The 23,978-nt window shown below is 44.1% G+C and overlaps 2 protein-coding genes across 7 annotated transcripts; both read left to right on the top strand.

Annotated features, from left to right (window-relative positions):
• The first annotated feature begins 331 nt into the window (after window positions 1–331).
• LOC115207597 (glutathione hydrolase 7) lies at window positions 332–5,205 on the top strand. 6 transcript variants are annotated; one of them, XM_029774829.1, is made up of 16 exons: window positions 332–463; window positions 706–858; window positions 1,002–1,279; window positions 1,376–1,530; window positions 1,663–1,780; window positions 1,965–2,032; window positions 2,120–2,193; window positions 2,339–2,520; window positions 3,144–3,231; window positions 3,475–3,647; window positions 3,741–3,829; window positions 3,973–4,125; window positions 4,236–4,353; window positions 4,494–4,631; window positions 4,741–4,840; window positions 4,964–5,205. In XM_029774829.1, exons 2-16 carry the CDS (start codon window positions 711–713, stop codon window positions 5,113–5,115), a joined length of 2,034 nt encoding a protein of 677 aa, XP_029630689.1. In that variant the 5' UTR covers window positions 332–463; window positions 706–710; the 3' UTR covers window positions 5,116–5,205. The 6 variants fall into 6 exon arrangements, 5 of the variants coding, with proteins under 5 accessions (XP_029630689.1, XP_029630688.1, XP_029630687.1 ...); XM_029774828.1 differs by lacking the exon at window positions 332–463 and having other exon boundaries at window positions 483–858; window positions 1,379–1,530; XM_029774827.1 differs by lacking the exon at window positions 332–463 and having other exon boundaries at window positions 483–858.
• Window positions 5,206–8,516: 3,311 nt separating this feature from the next.
• cyld2 (cylindromatosis (turban tumor syndrome) 2) lies at window positions 8,517–16,912 on the top strand. Its single transcript, XM_029774826.1, has 14 exons — window positions 8,517–8,786; window positions 9,212–9,713; window positions 10,480–10,612; window positions 11,240–11,484; window positions 11,596–11,764; window positions 12,495–12,627; window positions 12,789–12,896; window positions 14,334–14,413; window positions 14,562–14,628; window positions 14,844–14,976; window positions 15,100–15,208; window positions 15,392–15,510; window positions 15,649–15,853; window positions 16,236–16,912. Exons 2-14 carry the CDS (start codon window positions 9,279–9,281, stop codon window positions 16,421–16,423), a joined length of 2,124 nt encoding a protein of 707 aa, XP_029630686.1. The 5' UTR covers window positions 8,517–8,786; window positions 9,212–9,278; the 3' UTR covers window positions 16,424–16,912.
• Window positions 16,913–23,978: the final 7,066 nt, after the last annotated feature.

Below are 23,978 nucleotides of genomic sequence, written 5' to 3'. Positions count from 1 at the left end.
AAATGAGATGTTTTTAGGCTTGATTGTTGTGGCTATGGCAAAACTGTCAGTGGCATGCATATTTCTGTGCAAAGCCTATGCAAAAATGTTTTGATAAAACATATGTTGAGGGAAATTCAAAGGTATTTGTATCATTACACATATGTATTTTGTCAGATTGTTGTGTGTGGGTTAAAAACATTTCATATAGCAATAAAAAGGATGACCCACGTGATTGCACCATTGTTCCTTTATTTCATTTTAGTGTCAGAACTGCATGATCAGGGCTATTTGGTGACCAAAAGGCATTACTAATGTTATCCAATTTAATGTTATGCGACACAATATGTAAAAGAAGGTTATAGAAACAGCTCAGTGTATACTACTTTAAAACAAAATGGCTGATCAATTGGTTACTTAATTGGCCAATCTGATTGGCTGAGTAATTCTTAACCCGTTTGTCATTATTCAGGTGTTAAGGCAGGTAAGAGGGAAGCTAGCAATGGAGAGCTCATAAAACTGTGTTATACTTTCTGTTCCTCTAGATTAGTAACATAGTGGAATTGTTTTTGTGTCTCTCTAAATTATATTTCTCCAACACCTGTGTTGTATAGCTTGTTTTCACCATGCTGACTTGCAGGTTTGCTAGTCATCAGATGGGAAGGGAGAGGGTAGTCCTGTGTCTGTCTAATTGTACATCATGTACTTATCTCTGTGTGAACATAGGGGAAATGGATGTGAGTCCTGAGACTAAACTTAGTAGCAGACAATCCCCAGTTGGTTACAAGAGCATTGAGGGCTTACCTCAGTTGACTGTGGATGAGACATTGACCAAAGGGCAAAATGGGAACTTTCAGAATGAGCATAACCGAAACACAGGTAGTTGGTTTGGTAGCAACTCAATGCTACTTACATGATGTCAAGTCAAATCTTGCTTGTATCAACCACAAATTGCCACACATGTACAGTAGCTTTTTAGCCCACCTCCACTCTGACAGGGTCTAAAATCTCTCCCTCTCCAGGTATCCATGGCCATGGTAGCCTCAGTCCTGCTCCAGACTTCAGCAGTCTCTCAAAAGAATTGCCCCTGAGACATCTAGCCTCTGGGAGCCAGCACCCTAACCTGGCTGATCTAAGCTTGTCCTCCTTTAGAGAGATGGATAAGGACCTGCCGTCTGGGGGACCAAGTAGGTGTGGCCTTTGGCAGGATGCCATCATACCCATCTATGCTGCTTCTCTCATCATTGCCATAGCAGTCACCACTGCTATGGTCCTGCAGATTTATCTAGGGACAAATGAGGTATGTTCTCACTTAGAAAAATATATAGAAACTATTTAGAACAACTTTGACTTATTACCTTATTTTTTATCCTCGTCCTTACTATAATGGGGTCAGCAGGTCTTCAGAGGGAGTGTGTTGGTGACGGACCATGAACACTGTACAGAGCTTGGTCGTAGGGTGCTGAATGAACAAGGCTCCAGTGTGGATTCTGCCATTGTTGCCACGCTGTGCCTGGGAATAGTCCATCCACATGCATCAGGTATTGGTGGGTAAGTGACTAATGCATTTGAGAAAGTTAACGGCAAGTGCACTATATATGTGGCATAATGATTGTCCAGAGGTTCATGTGGATGGACAGGATATTCATGGTCCACCTGACTTAATTATGTATTTTTCTGTAGGGGAGGGGTGATGCTGGTTCATGACATCCGCAAGAATATAAGGAAGGTGATTAATTTCCAGGAAACGGCACCCTCTGGAATCAAGGAGGAGATCCTGCAAATTGACCCAGAGCTAAAGGTGATGTGCTGTATGACAACAGTGTATGAGTAAAAATACGTAACTTATTGTAGATCTTTAATTTTTAGGATAAAACAATGTGTTGAACTATTATCTCGAATTGTGTCTCAGATAGTCATGCAACATGTACACTGAGGCTTCAAAAGTGATTTTTAAATTGTAACCTCTTTCCTTAACCATCCAGCTAGGTCTGACTGTAGGTGTGCCAGGCTTGCTCAGAGGGTTGTACCAAGCCCATAAACTGTATGGAAGGTGAGGTGTTGTTGTTTTGTTATGTGCAATTTAATGTTTGTGTTCAGAAGCGCATACTAGCCTATGGTTGTTATTGTTTCACCCCAGACTGTCATGGGAGGATATCGTCACCAGGGCTGCCAATGTAGCCAGAGATGGCTTTAATGTGTCTCACAGACTTGGTAAGGAGTGATTCACAATCATACCAAGTCTTTTTCTTACTGTTTTACTTCTCATGCCTGTAGAATCTGTATGAAAGCCTCAATACAAGATTAGACCAATTGCAGGTTTTCACCAGTTGACTTTGATATTTGTCTAACCCTGCAGCAGAGGCCATAACCAAGGTGAAAGGTCAGAATATGTCATTGCGCTTCAGGGACATGTTCTTGCCAAGAGGCCATGCTCTGTCCCCCGGCTCTCTTATGAAAACACCAAGTCTGGCTGCTGTCCTGGAGGCTGGGGTGTCAGAATTCTACAGTGGGACTCTAACACAGGAAATGGCCAGTGAGGTAAATAAATGCGTTAGCTAAGAACATAGCCCTCAGCAAATTGCATTGAATCATATGCATATTCACCCCCAAAGCCAATTCCTCCTTTGGCCGTCTCTCCTTCCAGTTCTCTGCTGCCAATGACTGGAACGAACTACAAAAAGCTCTGAAACTGGAAACGCTTATCTCCCTCACTAGCTTTAAGCACCAGCTGTCAGAGCAGCTCACAGATCACTGCACCTGTACATAGCTCATCTATAATTTAGCCCATACAACTACCCCTTCCCCTACTGTATTTATTTATTTATTTTGCTCCTTTGCACTCCATTATTTCTACTTTGCACTTCCACTGCAAATCTACCATTCCAGTGTTTTACTTGCTATATTGTTTTTACTTTGCCACCATGGCCTTTTTGCCTTTACCTCCCTTATCTCACCTCATTTGCTCACATGTATATAGACTTAGTTTTCTACTGTATTATTGACTGTTTGTTTTACTCCATGTGTAACTCTGTTGTTGTATGTGTCGAACTGCTTTGCTTTATCTTGGCCAGGTCGCAATTGGAAATGAGAACTTGTTCTCAACTAGCCTACCTGGTTAAATAAAGGTGAAATAAAAATATTTAACCTGTGTTGTATTTTAGGTGCAAGAAAATGGAGGAATTCTAACCAAGGAGGATCTCAGCAACTACAGTGCAGTCATAGAGCAGCCAATTGAAGGCCTGTATCAGGGTAAACATAGTCATACTTCATACTCTTTATAGGAAGTAGCCTACAAACAAGACAATTCTACAGTATGTTGGGATTAGCTGCATTTGTCGACATAATATTTTGTCTACACCAGTGGTGCCTGGTGGCACTTTAAATGGGTAGTAGGACAGGCTCATAATAATGGCTGGAACATAATGAATTGTATGGTTTCGATGTGTTTGATTCCAATCCATCCATTATTATGAGCTGTCCTCCCCTCACCAGCATCCTCAGGTCTACACAATATTTCCTGGCAACACCCTCCCTCAGGATTTCGAGTTCTAGTGCCGCCTCCCCCTTCTATTGGTGCTGCTCTGATCTCAGCCCTCAACATTTTGGAGGACTTCCACCTCAATGGGAATAGTACAACGTGTACCTCAAACCACTGGATTGCTGAGGTACTGTATCTCAAGCTCAGAAGTGAGACCCATGTCATTTGCAGTGTGCAGAAAAGGGTCCCCTAATAAAAGTGTATTGTATTCATTTTGAAGTCACTGAAAGCAGCCCTGACTATGGCCAGTGGGCTCGGAGACCCTGTGTATACCCCATCCGTTTCTACACTCATCTCCAAGATGCTAAGGTAAACAGTAAATGTACATTCACTTCCTCACCATGTTCTAAGTAGATTAGCCATGCAATTTTAGTCCTTTTGAAATGCAATGACAGGAATTTCTGTGAACAATTGTCCTCTCTACTGATGTATATGCCTTGTCTCTGTTAAAGCAAGCCACAGGCTGTAGTGCTCCGTCAGTTGATCAGTGACTCGCAGGCATCTCCTCCCAGACACTACTCTACTGTCTATGACCTGCCGAGTGGAGCTGTGGCCAGCCAGGTGGTCGTGATGGGTCCCGATGACGTCATTGTGTCTGTCACCAGGTGCTGTGATTAGGAGCTTACCTGAAGGAGATGACATGTTTACATTGGCATTATGGATATGGTGTGGGATAGCTTAAGTCTTGCACTTATTTATTTTTTTCATGTTTCAGCTCACTGAACAGGCCCTTTGGAAGTAGAATTTTAACCCCTTCAGGCATTCTCCTGAACAGCCAGATCTTGGCCTTCTCCTGGCCAATTAAAACCCAGGGACTCTTAATATCCAACCTGGTGACAACATACCACAGTACAATGCATGTTTAGGCTGTATAATGTATTAACATAACATTCTACACTTTCAATCTTAGCCCCAGATAGAGAAACAACCATTTTGTAAAAATATCCTATACCAACACTTGTTTTCTTTGCAGACGAACAGGGTCCAGCCAGGCAAGCGGCCTCTGTCATTTATTATGCCCACAATTGTGATACCGTCTCTAGGTAAATGTGGATCCTATGTGGCCCTGGGATCTTCTAATGGAGAGCACAGCCTCAGTGGTGTCACCCAGGTCTGACACGTAAAAAATAAATAAACACTCTTTAATGTTCATGCCTTTTGTTATCTAAAAGTTAATGTCCTTGTAATTTCATTACCTTTCATTGTGCTTTTTGTTTCAGGTCTTGATTAATATTTTATTATATAACAAAAATCTGAATGATAGCATATCACTGGGACGACTCCATCCCCAACTTCAGCCGAGCAGACTCCTGGTGGACTGTGAGCATTTCTAATGTTTTCTTTATCTACACTTAATTGTGGGTGGGAAATCGGCTTTGAAATGGTTTGAAACCTCAACTCACTTTTTTAAAAATTCCTATCTTCCCAACTATCTCCCCTCAGCTGAGTTCCTGGAGGAGGATGTGAAGGTGTTGCGTCTGAAAGGACACGCTGTCTACAGGGTGGGGCTGCTGTCCCTGGTGCATGGTGCCCAGAAACACAACGACATCATTAGGGGCATTGTTGACCCTCGTGCTGTGGCTGGCTCTGCCTAGCTTTCTGAGAATATGGCTTTATTTCAATGTGAACATAAGAAGATTAAGTAATATTGGAGTTGTATGTTTATTAAATAATTAATGTATTACAATTTTAGATTTTCCTAGTGTGATGATGGCAGGCGTGCAACTTTCACTGGGGACATGTCCCCCCTACATTCTGAAATTGCATTTTTGTCCTCCAAGTTTTATCATTGGAAAGTGATACAAAACGAGGCAACGTGTGCTTTAGGACCATGCGGACACCTCTGAGCGGTCGGTTAGACTGTTTGGAGTGTTTTATCCGACTGGTTCCCCCACAAAAATTACAAAATATGTCCCTCCTGGATGATGGCATACATTAAGGCAGATCTAATATAAAGGTGGTAGACATCACAGGATGCTGATGAAGGGAGGACCGCTCATGATAATGGCCCGGAACGGCGTCCTTTGAACGGCATCAGACACATGGAAACCATGTGTTTAATGTATTTGATGCCATTCCGCTCCAGTTGTTACCACGAGCCCGTCCGCCCCAATTGAGGTGCCACCAACCTCCTGTGGTAGACATGAATTTCATCTCAGATTCTGTGTGTGAAGATGTGAGTAGCCTATACCCATCAACCTAGGTCACAATAGTATTGGTTGTCCAATAGGGGGCACTACTTGCCTAGGCAGAACTAGATTAATATAGTTTGGCCTAATGTTTGGTAAAAGTTAGAGGCAAATACATTATCGGTCAATCGCTTTACAAATCAGACATTTGCTGTTAGTCACTGCTGTTTTGTCGAGGTAAAATAATCTATATAGCCACCAGCTACTGTATATCTCCAAGAATGCACTTCATGTGTGAATGTTGACTCCCAAACAAGCCACTAAACCCTGCTCCTAATAATGAGTGCAGCGTGGGATGGATTGAAATGGCAAATATCCAGATTAAAAAAAAAATTGTACTTGATCTTATTCAAATATCAGTGGCACTGTCAATCCTTACATTAAAGGCATGTGTCTATGTTTTCATTGTTGGTTTTAACTCTTTAGCTTGTTAATCAGCAGCCCCAAAGTATTACAATGTGTGCGCAACACCTTCCTTACAACACATACCCTCCTACTAGCCAGGGCCTCTTCGGAGTAGAGAATGTGCCTAAGGGCTGATGTCATAGGAAGATTGACAAGCAAATATACACCTCCAACGCCACTATAAAAAGACTAAACAGTATCATAATGACTTGAGAACAAAATTTATGAAACTTTCTGTTATCGAGAATAATACAAAACCATAATTATGACAGATGACTAACCACATATTCCTGGGTGATGGATAATGTCGCTGGCCAGCCCATATGGAAAATGAATGTATTATAATATACAGTGCCTTCAAAGTATTCACACCCCTTGACTTTTTCCACATTTTGTTGCGTTACAGCCTGAATTTAAAATTGATTAAATTGAGAAAAACAATTGACTGGCCTGCCTACATAAAATATCCTGTAATGTCAAATTGGAATTGTTTTTCAACATTTGTAGAAATTAATTAAAAATGAAAAACTGAAATGTATTGAGTCAATAAGTATTCAACCCCTTTGTTAGGGCAATCCTAAGTAAGTTCAGGAGTAAAACTTGGCTTAACAAGTCACATAAATTGCATGGACTCACAGTGTGCAATAATAGTGTTTTAGATAATTTTGAATGGCTACCTCATCTCTGTATCCCACGCTCAAGCAGCGAATTTCAAACACATATTCGGCGAAAAAGACCAAGGAAGTTTTCCAATGCCTCGCAAAGAAGGGCACCTATTTTGTAGATGGGTAAAAAATAAAAAAGCAGACATTGAATATCCCTTTGAGCATGGCCAAATCTACACTGGAGTTGCTTACCAAGAAGACAGTGAATGTTCCTGAGTGGCTGAGTTACAGTTTTGACTTAAATCTGCTTGAAAATCTATGGCAAGACCTGAAAATGGTTGTCTAGCCATGATCAACAACCGATTTGACAGAGCTTGAATAATTTTGAAAAGAATAATGGGCAAATGTTTCACAATCCAGGTGTGAAAAGCTTTTAAGAGATTTACCCAGAAAGATTCACAGCTGTAATCGCTGCCAAAGGGGACTCTAACATGTATTGACTCAGTGGTTTGAATAGTTATCTAATCAAGATATCCAGTACTAGTGTTTTATTTTTCATGATTTTTTTTTACAAATGTTAACATTTTTCTTTCACTGACATTACAGATTATTTTGTGTTGATCGTTGACCAACATGTTTGCTATTAAATCAATTTTAATCCCACTTTGTAACAACAAGATGTGTGTGGAAAAGTCAAGAGTTGTGAATACTTTCTGAAAGAAGCACTGTATGTACATACATGCTGGGAATTCAAAATATATTTACATATGTCCAGAACATATTTATGAAATATATAACTTGATCATATCATAGAATATATATGTGAATTTATTTTAAATTATAAACTGGGTGCTGATTGGCTGACAGCCGTGGTATATCAGACCATATACTACGGGTATGACAAAACATTTATTTTTACTGCTCTAATTACGTTGGTAACCAGTTTATTATAGCAATAAGGCACCTTGGGTTTGTGGTATGCCCAATATACCACGGCAAAAGGCTGTGTCCACGCACTCTGCTATGCCTTGTGCCTAAGAACAACCCTTAGCCGTGGTATATTCGCCATATGCCACACCCCCTCGTGCCTTTTTGCTTAAATATATGTTAATTAAAGAACATATTTCTCCTGATCTGTCAATCACAACTTTAAACGTACCTAGCCCCCCTTCTCCAGCCCCGCGTCTAAACTGACAATGCAGCGGTTTAATTTTCATCAGATGAAGAGCAGCTGTCAAGTGCCCAAAATCTTTCTCATGGTTAATGGCATTTTATTTGATTATATAATCCGAACAATTATTTAAAATATGTTTTTCACCTGGTGGGTGACAGAGGAAGAATATATTTTCTTCAACTGCCTGCAATCAAGAGTTTTCAATGAGCTAGCTAACACAGCTAGCTAATGAACGTTAGTTAGCTAACAGCTAGCTAGCTCATTTTATCTTGCTGCACCACCACAACAACACGCGGTGTGACCGACCAAGGTTATGACCAGATGGTGTTTTTGTTTCTAACAATAGGCCTAGGGCATACATGTTTAAAATATAAAATATGTTTAAAATATGCGCATAGCTGATATTCCCTCTGTCACTCATGGGGAGGGGGATATTATATTGTACATCATAAGAGTGGTAACGTTAACATTACCCCACATTGAAGTTTAAATACCCGAGTAGGCTACCCTGTCTTGATACTGTTAAATTATTTGGGACACTGTGATTGACAACCTGCAATTTTCTGTGACTGATACAATAAGTAACAGCTACTTGCCTAGCAAATAACCACTATCATGTAGCTGGATATAACGTTACCCAAATCCTAATGATAATTTGTGAATTCTCTGACGCAATATTACCATGAAGAAAAATCACGATCTACATGCTGAATTGTCTCTGTCAGATAGACAACAGTATAAAACGGGCGTGTTCGGTCACAGAGCTACAGTATCAGTTAACTGGGCTGAATGACTTCCTTATTCCGAGCTACCGTCGCGAGGATTTAGTTTACCTTGCAATCGAATGTGTGTAGTACTTCGGAGTAACTGCTCTTCAAAGACTTGGAAAAACGGTCAGTAAGATCGACTCAATTACATTTTAGTATTAAAAGACAATTACTAGAGATACATTGTTGCCAGTGTGTACAGGTAGTACAGATGTATCTTATTTTGTTGAAACAATGTGATAAAACCCTTACAAAGTGTTACCACCGAGATTGATGTTAAATTATCGTTAAAAAACTGCCAAAAGTCACGACAAAAAAATATCCTAAACGGAATTGATTTCAAAAGCTGTGTATACCCAAATAATGTATAAAGGAAGTCATTTTACATTCCTTGTTTCTACCTATCTGTCACTTGTTTGTAAATTAGAGTATTTAAAGCCATGCTTTTGAGTGTGACAGCACAATGGAATGGCTGTGAATTCACATTCTCGTAATACAAGTGAATGATCAGAAGGATACAATAATACTTACTTTACTTCTTTCCCTGACAGGGTGGCTTCTAGTCACACAACGTCTGCATTGCTTGTCAGCGGGAATATTGTGCACTTTAGAAGAGGGATGGAATCAAAAAGAGAAGGGAAGGACAAGTTCTTTATAGTGACACGTGGGAAGGCGAGAAAAGGCTTCGCCAGAGGATGTATTGGCCGTGTGGAGGCAGAGATGCAGAAGGGAGAGCTGATGGGACTGTTGTACGGAGGTGGCAGCAGTGGGGCTAACCCTAAGAGTGGGGGCATGGTGAAGATGGAGGACACATACCCCCTCACCTGCCACCAGGCCCAGCTGCTGCTCTTTGTGTCCCCCTCCAGCAAACGCCTGGAGCTCCTGTGTAACCCCCAGCTTTTTTTGGCTATCTGTGTGCTGTCTCAGGATGACCTGGTGGTAGTTAAGCACAAGAAGGGTCACCAACCAGGGCTGGTTAGGAACCTAATGCTGATCGGTAAGAAGGAGAACCAAGGGGACCTGCTGATGCTGGGCTTTGAGGTTGAGTTTGTAGTAAGTATGCAACTTATATAAATCTGGTATCTGGTAAGTCCATATCAGCATAGACACTGCCATAGAGAAAGTGGAATGACTTTTAGCATTTTGTCCAATGTATAAGCAAATAATCAGGAATTTCTACTGTCTTTGATCCTCTCATCGATAATTAAAAAATGTAGCCTAATGATTACACAGTATGACAGACACTGTAAACTGTACATGTCAAGTACACCTGAACCTCTCATTGATTTACATGAGTTTCAGGAAGTGACAGCAGGAGACAAGAATGTCTCTCACGCTGCGATCACACCGACAGCGTCATTGCATTTTGGTACACCAGAAGTACATTCATTTCCAATGGAACGCTGCGTTTGCCTTGCAGCATTGCGTTGCAGAGGCAGTTGCAGTGCATTCTGTATGGTACATATTTGGATTTATCAAATGTATGCGTCAAACTGTATGCATAGACAGCTTGACAGAAATGGTAGCAGAAGGTTGTTTTACTGTTTTACTTTGTTGTTGCACATATATCCAGATGATGCTGCGTACTATTTTGCACAACGACACTGTAGGTGTGAACGAGGCATCAGGGGAAGATCCATAATGTTATCGGATTAGTTATAGCACATAACTTTTACGTAACATCTGAAACTTAACTGAGGAATTTGCAGTTGCTCGAATGCGTTTTGTTGTATTTCTGGCTTACCAGTAAAAAAAAACTCAGCATTGCTACTGTATATGGATTGTGTTTACTTAATCTATTTTTTCCTTTCCATTTCAGCAAGACTCTAATCAAACAGTGTCATCTAAGAAGCCCGCCCCTCTTCCCCTGTTCAGTGCAGCAGACATTGTCCAGGTTGTCCCAGCGTACTCTGTAGGCCTTGGCCCTCGCTGGAAAGACAGTCATTCAGAGGGTCAGTAGTGCATGTTTACTTGCTGGTGTTCAATCCCCATGCATTCTCATTGATCAGTAAGCAAGCACATAGGCCTACATGTATTTATTTACTAAATATGACACATTTACCTGGCTTTTCTAGTCTTTAAACCCATTACAAACTTTACTTGTTTTCTTGTAAAAAGCACAGCAATGGTGCCAGGAAAGAATATCAGCTTTCAGAACCCAGTGGCTTTGGGCTCTCATTTCAAACGTGCTTTGCAAAGACATAATTCTTCGAACGGTTATCATCATTTTAGGACTTGCTGCGCATTGGGGCACCTGCAAGCAAAATACCCTTCCACCCGCCTCCCCCTTATCAGAAAGAAATGCTAAAATATAAGTGCTACACGTTATTGGACGGCAATGAGCAGCACCTGTGGCTAGACAGTGGGCAAAGTGCGGTTCCTTGTACAGAACTGGTTAAACTGGCCCAGGTGCTCTGGAATGTAGCAGCAGAGATCATCACATGCTCTGAGCTCTCTACATACCTCTTATGGAGATAGACATGTTTACCACAGATCAGTCTCATGACATGGGTCTTGTGACAAGGACAGAAACCATGTGATCCGTCATTCTTACCCCTCTTCAACTTCTTCTCCCCCAGGTCTAAACAGAAAGGCGGTGTCACGTGTCAACTCCATGCCTAATATGGGATCTCGTGGACGACAAGTGAGAGATATAAACCAAGTAGACGAGAGTGTCACCCCACCCGAAAGCCTGTCACACCACACTTTTGATGTGGGATCCCTGGTGGAGGTAACGTCCAACACTGGGATCACTGTATATGGGGTAATCCAGTGGATGGGCGTCCTTTCAGAAAATAAAAACGACTGGGCCGGAATTGAGCTGGTGAGTGTAACGTGAACTGTTTAAGCAATGTTATTGAGCTTACCTATTCTCCTTTCTGAGATTTCAATATCTCAATCAGATTTGATTCCTCAGCAACTCTTTTGCCATCAGGATTATGAGGTGAATAATTGCTCAGACGGGACGTATGGAGGCCAGCGGTATTTCACTTGTAAAGGGGGCAGGGCCTTATTTCTGCCCCTAACAAAGTGCAGTCCAGATGGAAGGTTCCTATGTCCCCGCTCTGAAAAGGAGACCCTCAAAGCCACAAATATCCTCCCAGGTTAGACACTACTTGTATAGGTCCTTCCTAACACTAAGACATGCAGAAACAGTGTCGGTAATCTCAGGTTGTGCCGTTGTAATAATAGCCTTATAAGCATTGGTTTGCACCCCACACATCAAATAAAAGTGTATTTGTCACGTGCGCTGAATACAACAGGTAGACCTTACAGTGAAATGCTTACTTACAGGCTCTAACCAATAGTGCAAAAAAGGTATTAGGTGAACAATAGGTTGGTAAAGAAATAAAACAACAGTAAAAAGACAGACTATATACAGTAGCGAGTCTATAACAGTAGCGAGGCTACATACAGACACCGGTTAGTCAGGCTGATTGAGGTAGTAAGTACATGTAGATATGGTTAAAGTGACTATGCATATATGATGAACAGAGACTAGCAGTAGCGTAAAAGAGGGGTTGGCGGGTGGTGGGTGGGACACAATGCAGATAGCCCGGTTAGCCAATGTGCGGGAGCACTGGTTGGTCGGCCCAATTGAGGTAGTATGTACATGAATGTATAGTTAAAGGGACTATGCATATATGATAAACAGAGAGTAGCAGCAGAGTAAAAAGAGGGGTTGGGGGGGGGGCGCACAATGCAAATAGTCCGGGTAGCCATAAACCATACACACAATGAATCAAACACCAACCAACAGCAAATATAAAGCATTCATCAGTTGTATTTCTATTATATAAGTGGTACTTTATGTTTTTGTGTGGTTTGCATCAGTCACTCCATTGGAGGAAACCGATGAGAATGTCCCTCCTATCCCTGAGTCGGAAGCCTTGTCTTTGCTCGTGGGCAAGATGAAGGGGATCCAGGGGCACTACAACTCCTGCTACCTCGATGCCACTCTCTTCAGGTAAACTTACTTCCTCTAGCTCATTGTTCCTAACTCATAGCTGTATGACAATTTTACACTGTTGAGCATCATTTTTTGTTGAGCCCAGTTTCTTGTAAGAATGACTTAATGCTGCGCCAAGACCACTGCCAAGCTAACAAAGGTAATACATCTTTCCACAGTCTGTTCAGCTCATCCATGACCCTGGACAGTGTTTGCCACAAACCAGCTGACACAGAACAGAGCATATCTCGCTCTCTGAGGAAAGACATCGTTAACTGTTTGCGCCGGTATAAACATTCTGTACTTGCAGTTTTCTAGATCCTCTTGACCCTCAGGCGTGCCTGTATTATCAACTGCTCTTCAAAATAAGGGCGTTATGACATTGTAATCTACCCAGACTGAGAAAGATTTCCATGTGTTTTTTAGGTTGTGTTAGTTTCAACAGCACGTACAACCTGATTTCCCCCCTAATCGATATCAGTGATTTATTGCTACTTGTCAAAACAACAGTGTTTTTGGTGCTTGTGCAGTTTATAAGGTGCTTGTTTAAAAAATTACAAGTAATATGATTATTGTGGCAGATGTTTGTGTATATAGTACATTTTATGTTTCGGGTTTTCAGTATATCACAAACTGTTTCTGCATATTAGTTATTGATTTAGACACGTCAAAACTGTGTTTTGACATTGGGCTATCCCACCTAGCAAAATGTAATTGAAAAGATGTTGAAAATAAGACTATGCCCAACATCCAATATACTTTATAGTTGAAAGTGAAAGTTGAAAATATGTATTTTCCGGTAGTTTTTTCAATGACTTCAAAATAACTTAATTTCAACTTCCTTGCAGGTAGTCTAGTGGTTAGAGCGTTGAGCCGTCATTGTAAATCAGAATTTGTTCTTAACTTATTTATAATGTTGACCTACCGGGGAACAGTGGGTTAACTGACTTATTAACAATGATGACCTACCGGGGAACAGTGGGTTAACTGACTTATTAACAATGATGACCTACCGGGGAACAGTGGGTTAACTGACTTATTTACAATGATGACCTACCGGGGAACAGAGATTTAACTGACTTATTAACAATGATGACCTACTGGGGAACAGAGATTTAACTGACTTATTAACAATGATGACCTACTGGGGAACAGTGGGTTAACTGACTTATTAACAATGATGACCTACCGGGGAACAGAGATTTAACTGACTTATTAACAATGATGACCTACTGGGGAACAGAGATTTAACTGACTTATTAACAATGATGACCTACTGGGGAACAGTGGGTTAACTGACTTATTAACAATGATGACCTACTGGGGAACAGTGGGTTAACTGACTTATTAACAATGATGACCTACCGGGGAACAGAGATTTAACTGACTTATTAACAATGATGACCTACTGGGGAACAGAGATTTAACTGACTTATTAACAATGATGACCTACTGGGGAACAGTGGGTTAACTGACTTATTAACAATGATGACCTACCGGGGAACAGTGGGTTAACTCCAATTTGTAAGTCGCTCTGGATAAGAGCGTCTGCTAAATGACGTAAATGTAAATGTAAAGAAAAAGCCTTCTCTCAATGCATGTCTGGTATTATTCTGGCACATTGGTAGTGTATGTTCAGGCCCAGTATATGAATGTGCATTTCCATGTGTTGTGTGTATTTCCGTGTGGCCACTGAGAGTGACATCAGTGTGTGTAATCCACAGACAAGGTTTTGTGCCTGCTGAGAGTGTAATGAACTTCCGCAAGCAACTCGGCTGTGACACCTTTGTAACAGAAGAGAAAGGTACTCACACACTTCTCATAGTGTTGTTTCTATGGGACTCTTAACATAAATGTGATACCAGCTAAGGGAAATTATGTCTAAATTATCATTTTTAAGTGGCAGCAGTGTCTCTGATTTCTCCAAATGGTGTTATCCTGCCTCCCTGCAGACCCTGAAGAGTTCATCACAATCCTTCTACAGCGGGTGCTGTGCATGGAGCCATTGCTTAAACTCAGGTTTGAACCAGTCACCTTTCTCTGCTGCTCTATTTGACCTCCTGACCCATATCTTTCTCTTTCTTGCAGGTTATTCTGTAGGCTACTTATTGCTCCTTGCTTCCCCTCCTCACTCTGTTCATCTCCATTCTAATTGTCTGGACTTTTTTCTGAGTTTCTGTTTGGTCACTCTGCCATGATTGAGTTGCTTAGCTTGATTGTTCTCTGGGTCTCAGATTGAATAATGACACATCTCAGGATGCCTACACATTCCAGATTATTCTGGATAAGGAGCAGGTGACACAGACTCCCACGGTTCAGCAGCTGCTGGATACCTCCTTCCTGTCTTGTGGCCTCAAGTTTGAGGAGGTTGGTGATACTGTGCAAGGTTATCTAAGGAGCTATGTTTACGAGGCCTTGTAGGCCGCCCATGTTTTTTTTGGAAGGCAATCCCTTTGCTCTAATGTTTAATGTTTCTGATATATCCCTCAGATCCCATCCTGTCTCATGGTCCAGATGCCAAGGTTTGGGAAAAAGTACAAGATGTTCCCCCACATCATCCCCTCAACAGAGCTTGACATCACAGATCTTCTGTACAACTGTGAGTTACACCATCAGTCAATGTAATGAAGACTGACAGAGTGTTTTTGCAAAACGCTGGTCACACGTCTGCCACGTATCTAACTATGAATTAAAGGCCATACAGTAACTCCCTAAGCATAGCTTGCCATAGTAAACTGTCTTCAGGTTGAGTGATAGCTTCCCACCTTCTTTCTCCCATCAGCCCCCCGAGAGTGCTTCCTCTGTGGGCGTTTGGCAGAGTATGAGTGCCCCCAGTGCCTACAGGACCGCAAGCTCCAGCCAGGAAGAGTCAAACAGTACTGCACTACTTGCAAGACACAGGTAGACACCGTTAAGCAGCATTACTGTTTGATTTACATATTTTCTACCTGCAAGTGTATTGATTTCTTTATCACACTGAATCTCCCTCTCTACTTCGCCTCTTCCCCTCCTCCATCTCCACTTCTCCCTTTGTGACAGGTGCACACTCATCCGTCTCGGAAGGGCCACTGCCCTAGAGCCCTGGCAGTGCCAGCGGAGGTTCCGGCAGATGCCCCTTTACCCAGGCACATGATGCAGTTGTTCGCTGTGCTCTGCATCCATACCAGCCACTATGTGTCTTTTGTGAAGTATGGGCTTGGCCCTCGCTCTTGGCTCTTCTTCGACAGCATGGCAGACAGATGTGGTGAGATTGACCATAAAGAACACAATTATTTGATATATAAGAATTTAGTCTATTGCCATCACAAGTCTGTTGAAGCACTGTTTATTTTAAAACCTATTCATTGGATGTGTGTTAATGGCATCGGGTTGGTAAAACAATCTAAAAGGAAGAACATACTACTATATTAATTTCTCCCGAGGTGCTGAACAAATAATCATGAATGTGCAATTGCAGACTGTTCCATGCTTTGTGATGTTATTTGTCTTTCCTGTTCACTAGATATCCAGTAACATGCTTTGTCTCTGAACCTCCTGACTTGATGTTGAGATAACACTGCACCCTGACATATGTCTAGTCTTATTTATCTTCCACTCAGATAAATAATCATCTGCCCCCTCTACAGGTGATGACCACAGTGGCTACAACATTCCAGAGATCAGGGCTTGTCCCGAGGTGGGTGACTTCCTGTCTCAGTCAGAGGAGGAGCTAGTGTGGGCTGACCCCTCCCAGGCTGGAGAGCCTGTCCGCAGGCTGCTGTGTGACTCCTACATGTGTTTGTACCAGAGCGCATCCATGGCACTCTACAGATAAAGCCAGCACAAGGCTGAAGTGTACTGAATAGAACACAGTGTTCTCACAACAGTGCTACAATAACCTTGGTTTCAGCATCGCCATGGCATCAGTTCGTTTTCACAAAAACAAAACACTGATGATTAGTTGAAGAACTTAAACTTTAAAGGGATGCTTTTATGATAACTGAAATAATCACCAAGGTCTTCTCAAATGTTTTCCTTTGTCAATGTAATTGACCTTTGTTTCAATAAAGGTTGATTGATGAAGTTGGGGTTAGGAAGGGCAATTTAACTATTGGTAATGTTTTATTGTTGCACATTTCCATGTAAACATATAGTATACTGTAGGTTTATGGAATTGAAGTGGATCTATGATTGCTTGTGGAATTCTGTTGAATGTCAGTGTTTTCCTGCTTTTTTTATGTTGAAGGAATGAAATAATATATTATATACTGTAGTACCTTATGTTTTATTGACTGTTGTTGAAATGAAAAGGGCTAAGTTATCCATTCCCAGTTTCATTTGGTTGTAATATTCTGCTTAAAATGATCAAAATGTGCATTTCAACTATTTCAATTGTGCTTTAGTTAAGATTGAATTATGCCCAGAAATACCCCAGTTCTTAAAAAAACATATTTTTGGTATGGAAGGGAGATAGAAAGAGACATGCTGTAGATCAGGGGTCCCCAATTACATTAAGCCACAGACTGATTTTTTATTGAGCGGATGTTAGGGGGCTGAAATAATTATAAATAATTAGTAACCTGCAAATTGACTGAAGAAGCCCAAACAGATATAGTATGTGACAAAAACATTGATTACATACAATCACATTATTGCTCTATTTATGCGTGGGAATACTTGGGAACAGATTTCTTAAATTAAAATCACTTTGATTTGATTTCCTGGTAATTTTACAGTCTTATGTCCAACAACGAAAAACCTTTTTATGAAAATAAATTAAATCAGAAAACTTGGGGCAAAATAAAATCACTGGGACCGAGCTCGCTGCCATCCAGGACCTCTTTACCAGGCGGTGTCAAAGGACTCCGCACAGCCAGCGGTACCAATGCACCAACAGGACCCTGAACAGCTTCTACCCCCAAGTCATAACGCTACTAAATAGTTAATAACCAAATAGCTACCTGGACAATCTGCATTGATGATCCTCTTTGCACTAACTCTTTTGACTCGTCACATATGCTGCTGCTTATTATCTATGCTGTCGCCTAGTCAATTTACCCTGTAATTATCTACCTCAATTAGCTTGGTACTGGTACCCTGTGTATGTAGCCAAGTTATCGTTACTCATTGTGTATTTATTCCTTGTGCTATTATGTATTTGTTTTCCTTCATTGTTAGGAATGGCCCCGTAAGTAAGCATTTCGTGGTTAGTCTACGCCAGTTGTTTACGAAGCATGTAAAAAATAACATTCGATTTTAGGTCAAGGTTTACTCTAATTATGTTGAATTCTTTAAAATAGACAGATTTTATTCTCAGGTCATATGTAAACCATTTGAAAGAGCTTGGGTTTGCCAAGAGGTAGGGATGGGCTGTTGATAAAGCTGCTGGGTAGCTGGTTATGCCTGAATTCTGGCCTGAGTACAACTATTGATGAGGCCAGGGAAGTTAAAAGGGCTGAGAAGCCCTCTTGTGGAGAAAATGTATATCAAGAGTATTCAATGTCTCACACAGTGGAAAAAGTAGTTATGGTATGGAAGTGATTGTCCTTTAAAAAAACCCATCTCATTCCAAAATCATGGGCATTAATATGGAGTTGGTCTCCCCCTCTGCTGCTATAACAGCCTCCACTCTTCTGGAAAGGCTTTCCACTAGACGTTGGGAAATTGCTGCGAGGACTTGCTTCCATTCAGCCACAAGAGCATTAGTGAGGCCGGGCACTGATGTTGGGCAATTAGGCCTGACTCGCAGTCAGCATTCCAATTCATCCCAAAGGTGTTCGATGGGGTTGAGGTCAGGGCTCTGTGCAGGCCAGTCAAGTTCTTCCACACCAATCTCAACAAACCATTTCTGTATGGACCTCGCTTTGTGCACAGGGGCATTGTCATGCTGACACAGTAAAGGGCCTTCCCCAAATTGTTGCCGCAAAGTTGGAAGCACAGAATCATGAAAAACAGCCCGAGACTATTATTCCTCCACCAAACTTGACAGTTGGCATTATGCATTGGGGCAGGTAGCGTTGTCCTTGTGACGTGGTGGGGTTGGACCCAGGTGCAGAGAATGGACCAGATGAAGAATCAATGGTTTAGGAAAACATAAATACTTTTCGAAAAATAAGGTAACAGAAGGATCACAGTAATACTGAAAAAAAAACACTAGGACTAGATAACTTACTCAGGCGACACACAGGGCAACCGAAATCAAGCTTCTGCAAACAATGACAGAAAACACCTATTTTTAAAGGGAAATCATAATGAAATGATAAGCAACATCTGAGTAACAAAGAAAGTCTCTAGTGCGGTCTCTGCCGCCCTCTGGTGCCCAGAGGAACCATGACAGTACCCTCCCCCCACCCTAGGAGTGGCTCCAGGCTCCAGCCGCGGAGTCCTGACATCCACCACGTAGTCGGTTGAAGTCTCTTACTAGACCCGGATCCAGGATGTCCCGGGCCGGGACCCATGCCGCTCCTTGGGATCGTAGCTCTCCCTGTCCACCAGGTACTGCAGGTTCCCTTGAACCCGGCGAGCCTCCAACAGACGCCAGACAGTGTAGCTGTCACGTCCTGACCATAGAGAGCTCTTATTTTCTATGGTAGAGTAGGTCAGGGCGTGACGGGGTTTGATGTAGGTTATTTATTTCTGTGTGGGGTTCTAGGTTTGATTTTCTATGTTGGTGATTTGTATGATTCCCAATTAGAGGCAGCTGGTAATCGTTGTCTCTAATTGGGGATCATACTTAAGTAGCATGTTTTCCACCTGTGGGTTATGGGATATTGTTTTGAGTTAGTGCACGTAGCATCTCTGTAGTCACGGTTTGTTTATTCATTTATTGTTTGTTTTGTATTTTTGCTAAGTTTCTCTTTATTAATAAAGATGTGGAACGCTACTCACGCTGCGCCTTGGCCCGATCATTCCAACGAACATGACAGAATATCCCATCAAACCAGGACCAAGCAGCGTGACTAGGAGGAGCAGGGATCCTGGGCACGGGAGAGAAGGGAGTGGAGGACTTCCTGGATGTAGGAGGAGATCATGGCAGGAAACAAGAGCCTGCCATGGAAGCAGGCGGAGGCAGCAAAGGAGGATCAACGACGACTCCAGGGTTTGCAACCACAACGGAAGCCCGAGAGACAGCCCGAAAAGGTTTTTGGGGGGGGACACATGGAGTGGTCGGCGAGGCCGAGGGGCGAGTCGGAGAGCGAAGAGGAATATTGGGAGAGACTGAGCGAGGAGTATTGTGAGATAGTTGAGGGGAGTGATGAGGTAGAGTGGATGGTTTGGTGTATGGAGCAAGACAGTCGCCGTGAGGAGCGTGGGACTAGCCAGGCACCATGTTTTGTGGAGAAACGCAATGTGTCTCCAGTGCGCATCCACAGCCCGGTGCATTCTGTGCCAGCTCCTTGCACTTGCCGTGTGAAAGTGAGCATCCAGCCAGGACGGGTTGTGCCGGCTCAGCGCTCCTGGTCTCCAGTACGTCTCCTCGTGCAGGATATCCTGCGCCAGCTATACGCACTGTGTCGCCAGTGCGCCTTCACAGCCCAGTGCGTCCTGTGCCAGCGCCCCGCACTTGCCGGGCTAAAGTGAGCATCCAGCCAGGACGGGTTGTGCCAGCTCTACGCTCCAGACCTCCAGTGCGCCTCCACGGTCCAGTATATCCTGTGCTGGTTTTATGCACCAGGTCTCCAGTGTGCCTCCACAGTTCCCAGTCCAGAGTTCCCAGTCCAGCGACAGTTCCCAGTCCAGAGCTTCCGGCGACAGTTCCCAGTCCAGAGCTTCCGGCGACAGTTCCCAGTCCAGAGCTTCCTGCGACAGTTCCCAGTCCAGAGCTTCCGGCGACAGTTCCCAGTCCAGAGCTTCCGGTGACGTTTCACAGTCCGGAACCTCCAACGACGTTCCACAGTCCGGAACCTCCAACGACGGTCCACAGTCCGGAGCCTCCTGAGACGGTCCACGGCCCGGAGCCTCCTGAGACGGTCCACGGCCCGGAACCTCCTGTGACGGTCCACGGCCCGGGACCTGCTGAGACGGTCCACGGCCCGGGACCTTCTGAGACAGTCCACGGCCCGGAACCTCCTGAGACGGTCCACGGCCCGGAACCTCCTGAGACGGTCCACAGCCCGGAACCTCCTGTGACGGTCCACGGCCCGGGACCTCCTGAGACGGTCCACGGCCCGGAACCTCCTGAGACGGCCCACGGTCCGGAACCTCCTGAGACGGTCAATGGTTCGGGACCTCCAGCTTCAAGGCCAGAGTCTTCTTCTGTGTTGGTGCCCAGTCCAGGCACAGCATCCAGTCCCGCTCCATGGCCGGAGCCTTCCCCTGCGCCGATGTCCAGTCTAAGCACAGCGTCCAGTCCAGCTCCAAGGCCAGAGTCTTCTTCTGCGTTGGTGCCCAGTCCAGGCACAGTGTTCAGCCTGGGTCCATGGCTGGACCAGCAGGATGAGCAGGTTCTTCGTCCCGCACCAGAGCCTCCCCTGATGCTGGTGGATCCGCGGGATGAGCGGGTACTTCGCCCCGCACCAGAGCCGCCACCGACACTAGATACCCCCCCCCCTTAACCCTCCCTTTTCGTTTCAGGTTTTGCGGTCGGAGTCTGCACCTTTGGGGGGGGGGGGGTACTGTCACGTCCTGACCATATAGAGCTCTTATTTTCTATGGTAGAGTAGGTCAGGGTGTGACTGGGGGGTTGATCTAGTTTATTTATTTCTATGTGGGGTTCTAGGTTTGATTTTCTATGTTGGTGATTTGTATGATTCCCAATTAGAGGCAGCTGGTAATCGTTGTCTCTAATTGGGGATCATACTTAAGTAGCATGTTTTCCACCTGTGGGTTATGGGATATTGTTTTGAGTTCACACCCATTGACATTCACACCCGTTGACCTGGTCGGAGGAGCCGAAGAGGTCTTTAGTGATGGTTTGCCTGATGTTGTCGGGCAGAGGAGCGGAGCAAAGAGGGTCGCGCTCTGATCCAGGTGCGACGACATCGTTGAATGAACGCCTCAGCCGATTGCACCCTCGCTTTCGGCCTCTTGTTCAGGAAACAGGGAGGGGGCGAACCCAAACTGACACTCGAATGGTGACAGTCCAGTGGACGAGTTTGGCAGTGTGTTATGAGCATACTCCGCCCAGACGAGGAACCTGCTCCAGTTGCTAGCCTGAGTGGAGGTGAAGCAGCAGAGGAACTTCTCTAGCTCCTGGTTTGCCCATTCGATTGTGGGTGGAACCCCGAGGAGAGACTCATCGATGCCCCCAACAGAGAGCAGAAGGCCTTCCAATACCGTGCGATGAACTGGGGCATCCGATCAGAGACAATGTCCTGGGGAAGTCTGTGTAGTCGAAAGACATGGGTAATCATGAAATCAGCTGTCTCCTTCGCTGAAGGCAACTTGGGTAAGACTATGAAATGGGCTGCCTTGGAGAATCGATCGACGACCATCAGGATAGATGTAAGCCCTTGAGATGGAGGTGGCCCAGTGATAAACACTAGGTGTTAAAGTCAGTTTTCCATTCACCTCCTTCCCTGATTCTCACCTGATTGTAAGCGTTGCGGAGATCCAGTTTGGTGAAGAATTGGGCCCCTTGGGCCAACTCCAAGGCAGCGGACATCAGGGGTATGGGGTAACAATTCTTGATCATAATCTGGTTCAGCCCTCTGTAATCGATGCACAGACCCAGGCCTCCATCCTTCTTACCCATGAAGAAGACGCCTGCACCAGCTGGTGATGTAGAGGGGCGATTGAATCCTGCCTCCAGTGACTCCCGGATGTAATTGTCCATGACCGCTGCTTCAGGGCTCGAGAGGGAGTACAGACGGCCCCAGGGAAGTGTGGAGCCGGGTAGGAGTTCTATGGCACAGTCGTATGGTCGATGAGGGGGAAGGGTGGATGCTTGCCTCTTACTGAAGGCCTCCCGGAGGTCGAAGTATTCGGGAGGAAGAGCGGTCTTCAATGGATGAAGGAGGACACGACGAAGCTCTTGGTGGGGGTCTTAGACATTTAGTCTGGCAGTCCTTACCCCAGTCTTGTAAGTGTCCCATGGACCAGGAGAATAGTGGGTTATGTAGCGCTAGCCAGGGGTACCCTAGGATAAGGGGGTTCTCGGGAGCAGTGATCAAAATAAATCTAAGTCTCTGAGTGATTCACCTCAACCTGCAGTAGAATGGGCTTGTTCTGATATTCCACCTGGCCTGAGCCAATGGGACATTTCACGCAGGAGATTTGTAATTCTCTGGCGAAATCTTGATCAATGAAGTAATCTGCGGCCCTGGAGTCCACGAAGGCTTGAATCTGGTGCTGACTGTGGAGGGTTGCGGGTAGTAACAGACGGTGATTGGGTAGCCGGGAGGTAACTGCACAGCTCGTTAGAACCATGACAGTCCTGGCATTCACTAAACCCAGATTCGTCCATCGGACTGCCAGATGGTAAAACGTAATTCACTTCTCCAGAGTCCAATGGCGGCGAGCTTTACACCACTCCAGCCGATTCTTGGCATTGCGCAAGGGGATCTTAGGCTTGTGTGCTGCTGCTTGGCAACGGAAACCCATTTCATTAAGCTACCGAACAAACAGTTATTGTGCTGACGTTGCTTCCAGTTACAGTTTGGAACTCAGTAGTGAGTGTTGCAACCGATGACAAACACTTTTAACGCTCCGCGTGCTCCAGCACTCGGCAGTCCCGTTCTGTGAGCTTGTGTGGCCTACCACTTCGTGGCTGAGCCGTTCTTGCTCCTCGATGTTTCCACTTCACAATAACAGCACTTACAGTTGACCAGGGTAGCTTTAGCAGGACAGAAATGTGACGATCTGACTTGTTGGAAAGGTGGCATCCTATGACGATGCTACGTTGAAAGTCACTGAGTTCTTCAGTAAGGCCATTCTACTGCCAATGTCCGTCTATGCAGATTGCATGACTGTGTGCTCGATTTATGTGGCTGAAATAGCCAAATCCAGTAATTTGAAGGGGTGTGCACATAGTTTTGTGTGTACTTTATAAAGAAAGGCGCAGATTTGGCATATCATGAACTGAAGCATGTGGTCTCTACTGAGGGGAGGAGTTGTTGAGCTAGTGCTACTAGGTAACCTAAACTGGGACATGCTTAACACCCCGGCCATCCTACAATCCAAGCTTGATGCCCTCAATCTCACACAAATTATCAATGAACCTACCATGTACAACCCCAAATCCGTAAACACGGGCACCCTCATAGATATCATCCTAACTAACTCGCCCTCCAAATACACCTCTGCTGTTTTCAATCAAGATCTCAGTGATCACTGCCTCATTGCCTGCATCTGTAATGGGTCTGCGACCAAACGACCACCCCTCATCACTGTCAAACGCTCCCTAAAACACTTCTGCGAGCAGGCCTTTCTAATCGACCTGGCCGGGGTAT

Source organism: Salmo trutta, chromosome 14 (assembly GCF_901001165.1).
Source record: "Salmo trutta chromosome 14, fSalTru1.1, whole genome shotgun sequence".
Lineage (NCBI taxonomy): Eukaryota > Metazoa > Chordata > Actinopteri > Salmoniformes > Salmonidae > Salmo > Salmo trutta.
The sequence above is the reverse complement of the archived record's forward strand: the minus strand, read 5'-3'. Positions and strand labels throughout refer to the sequence as shown.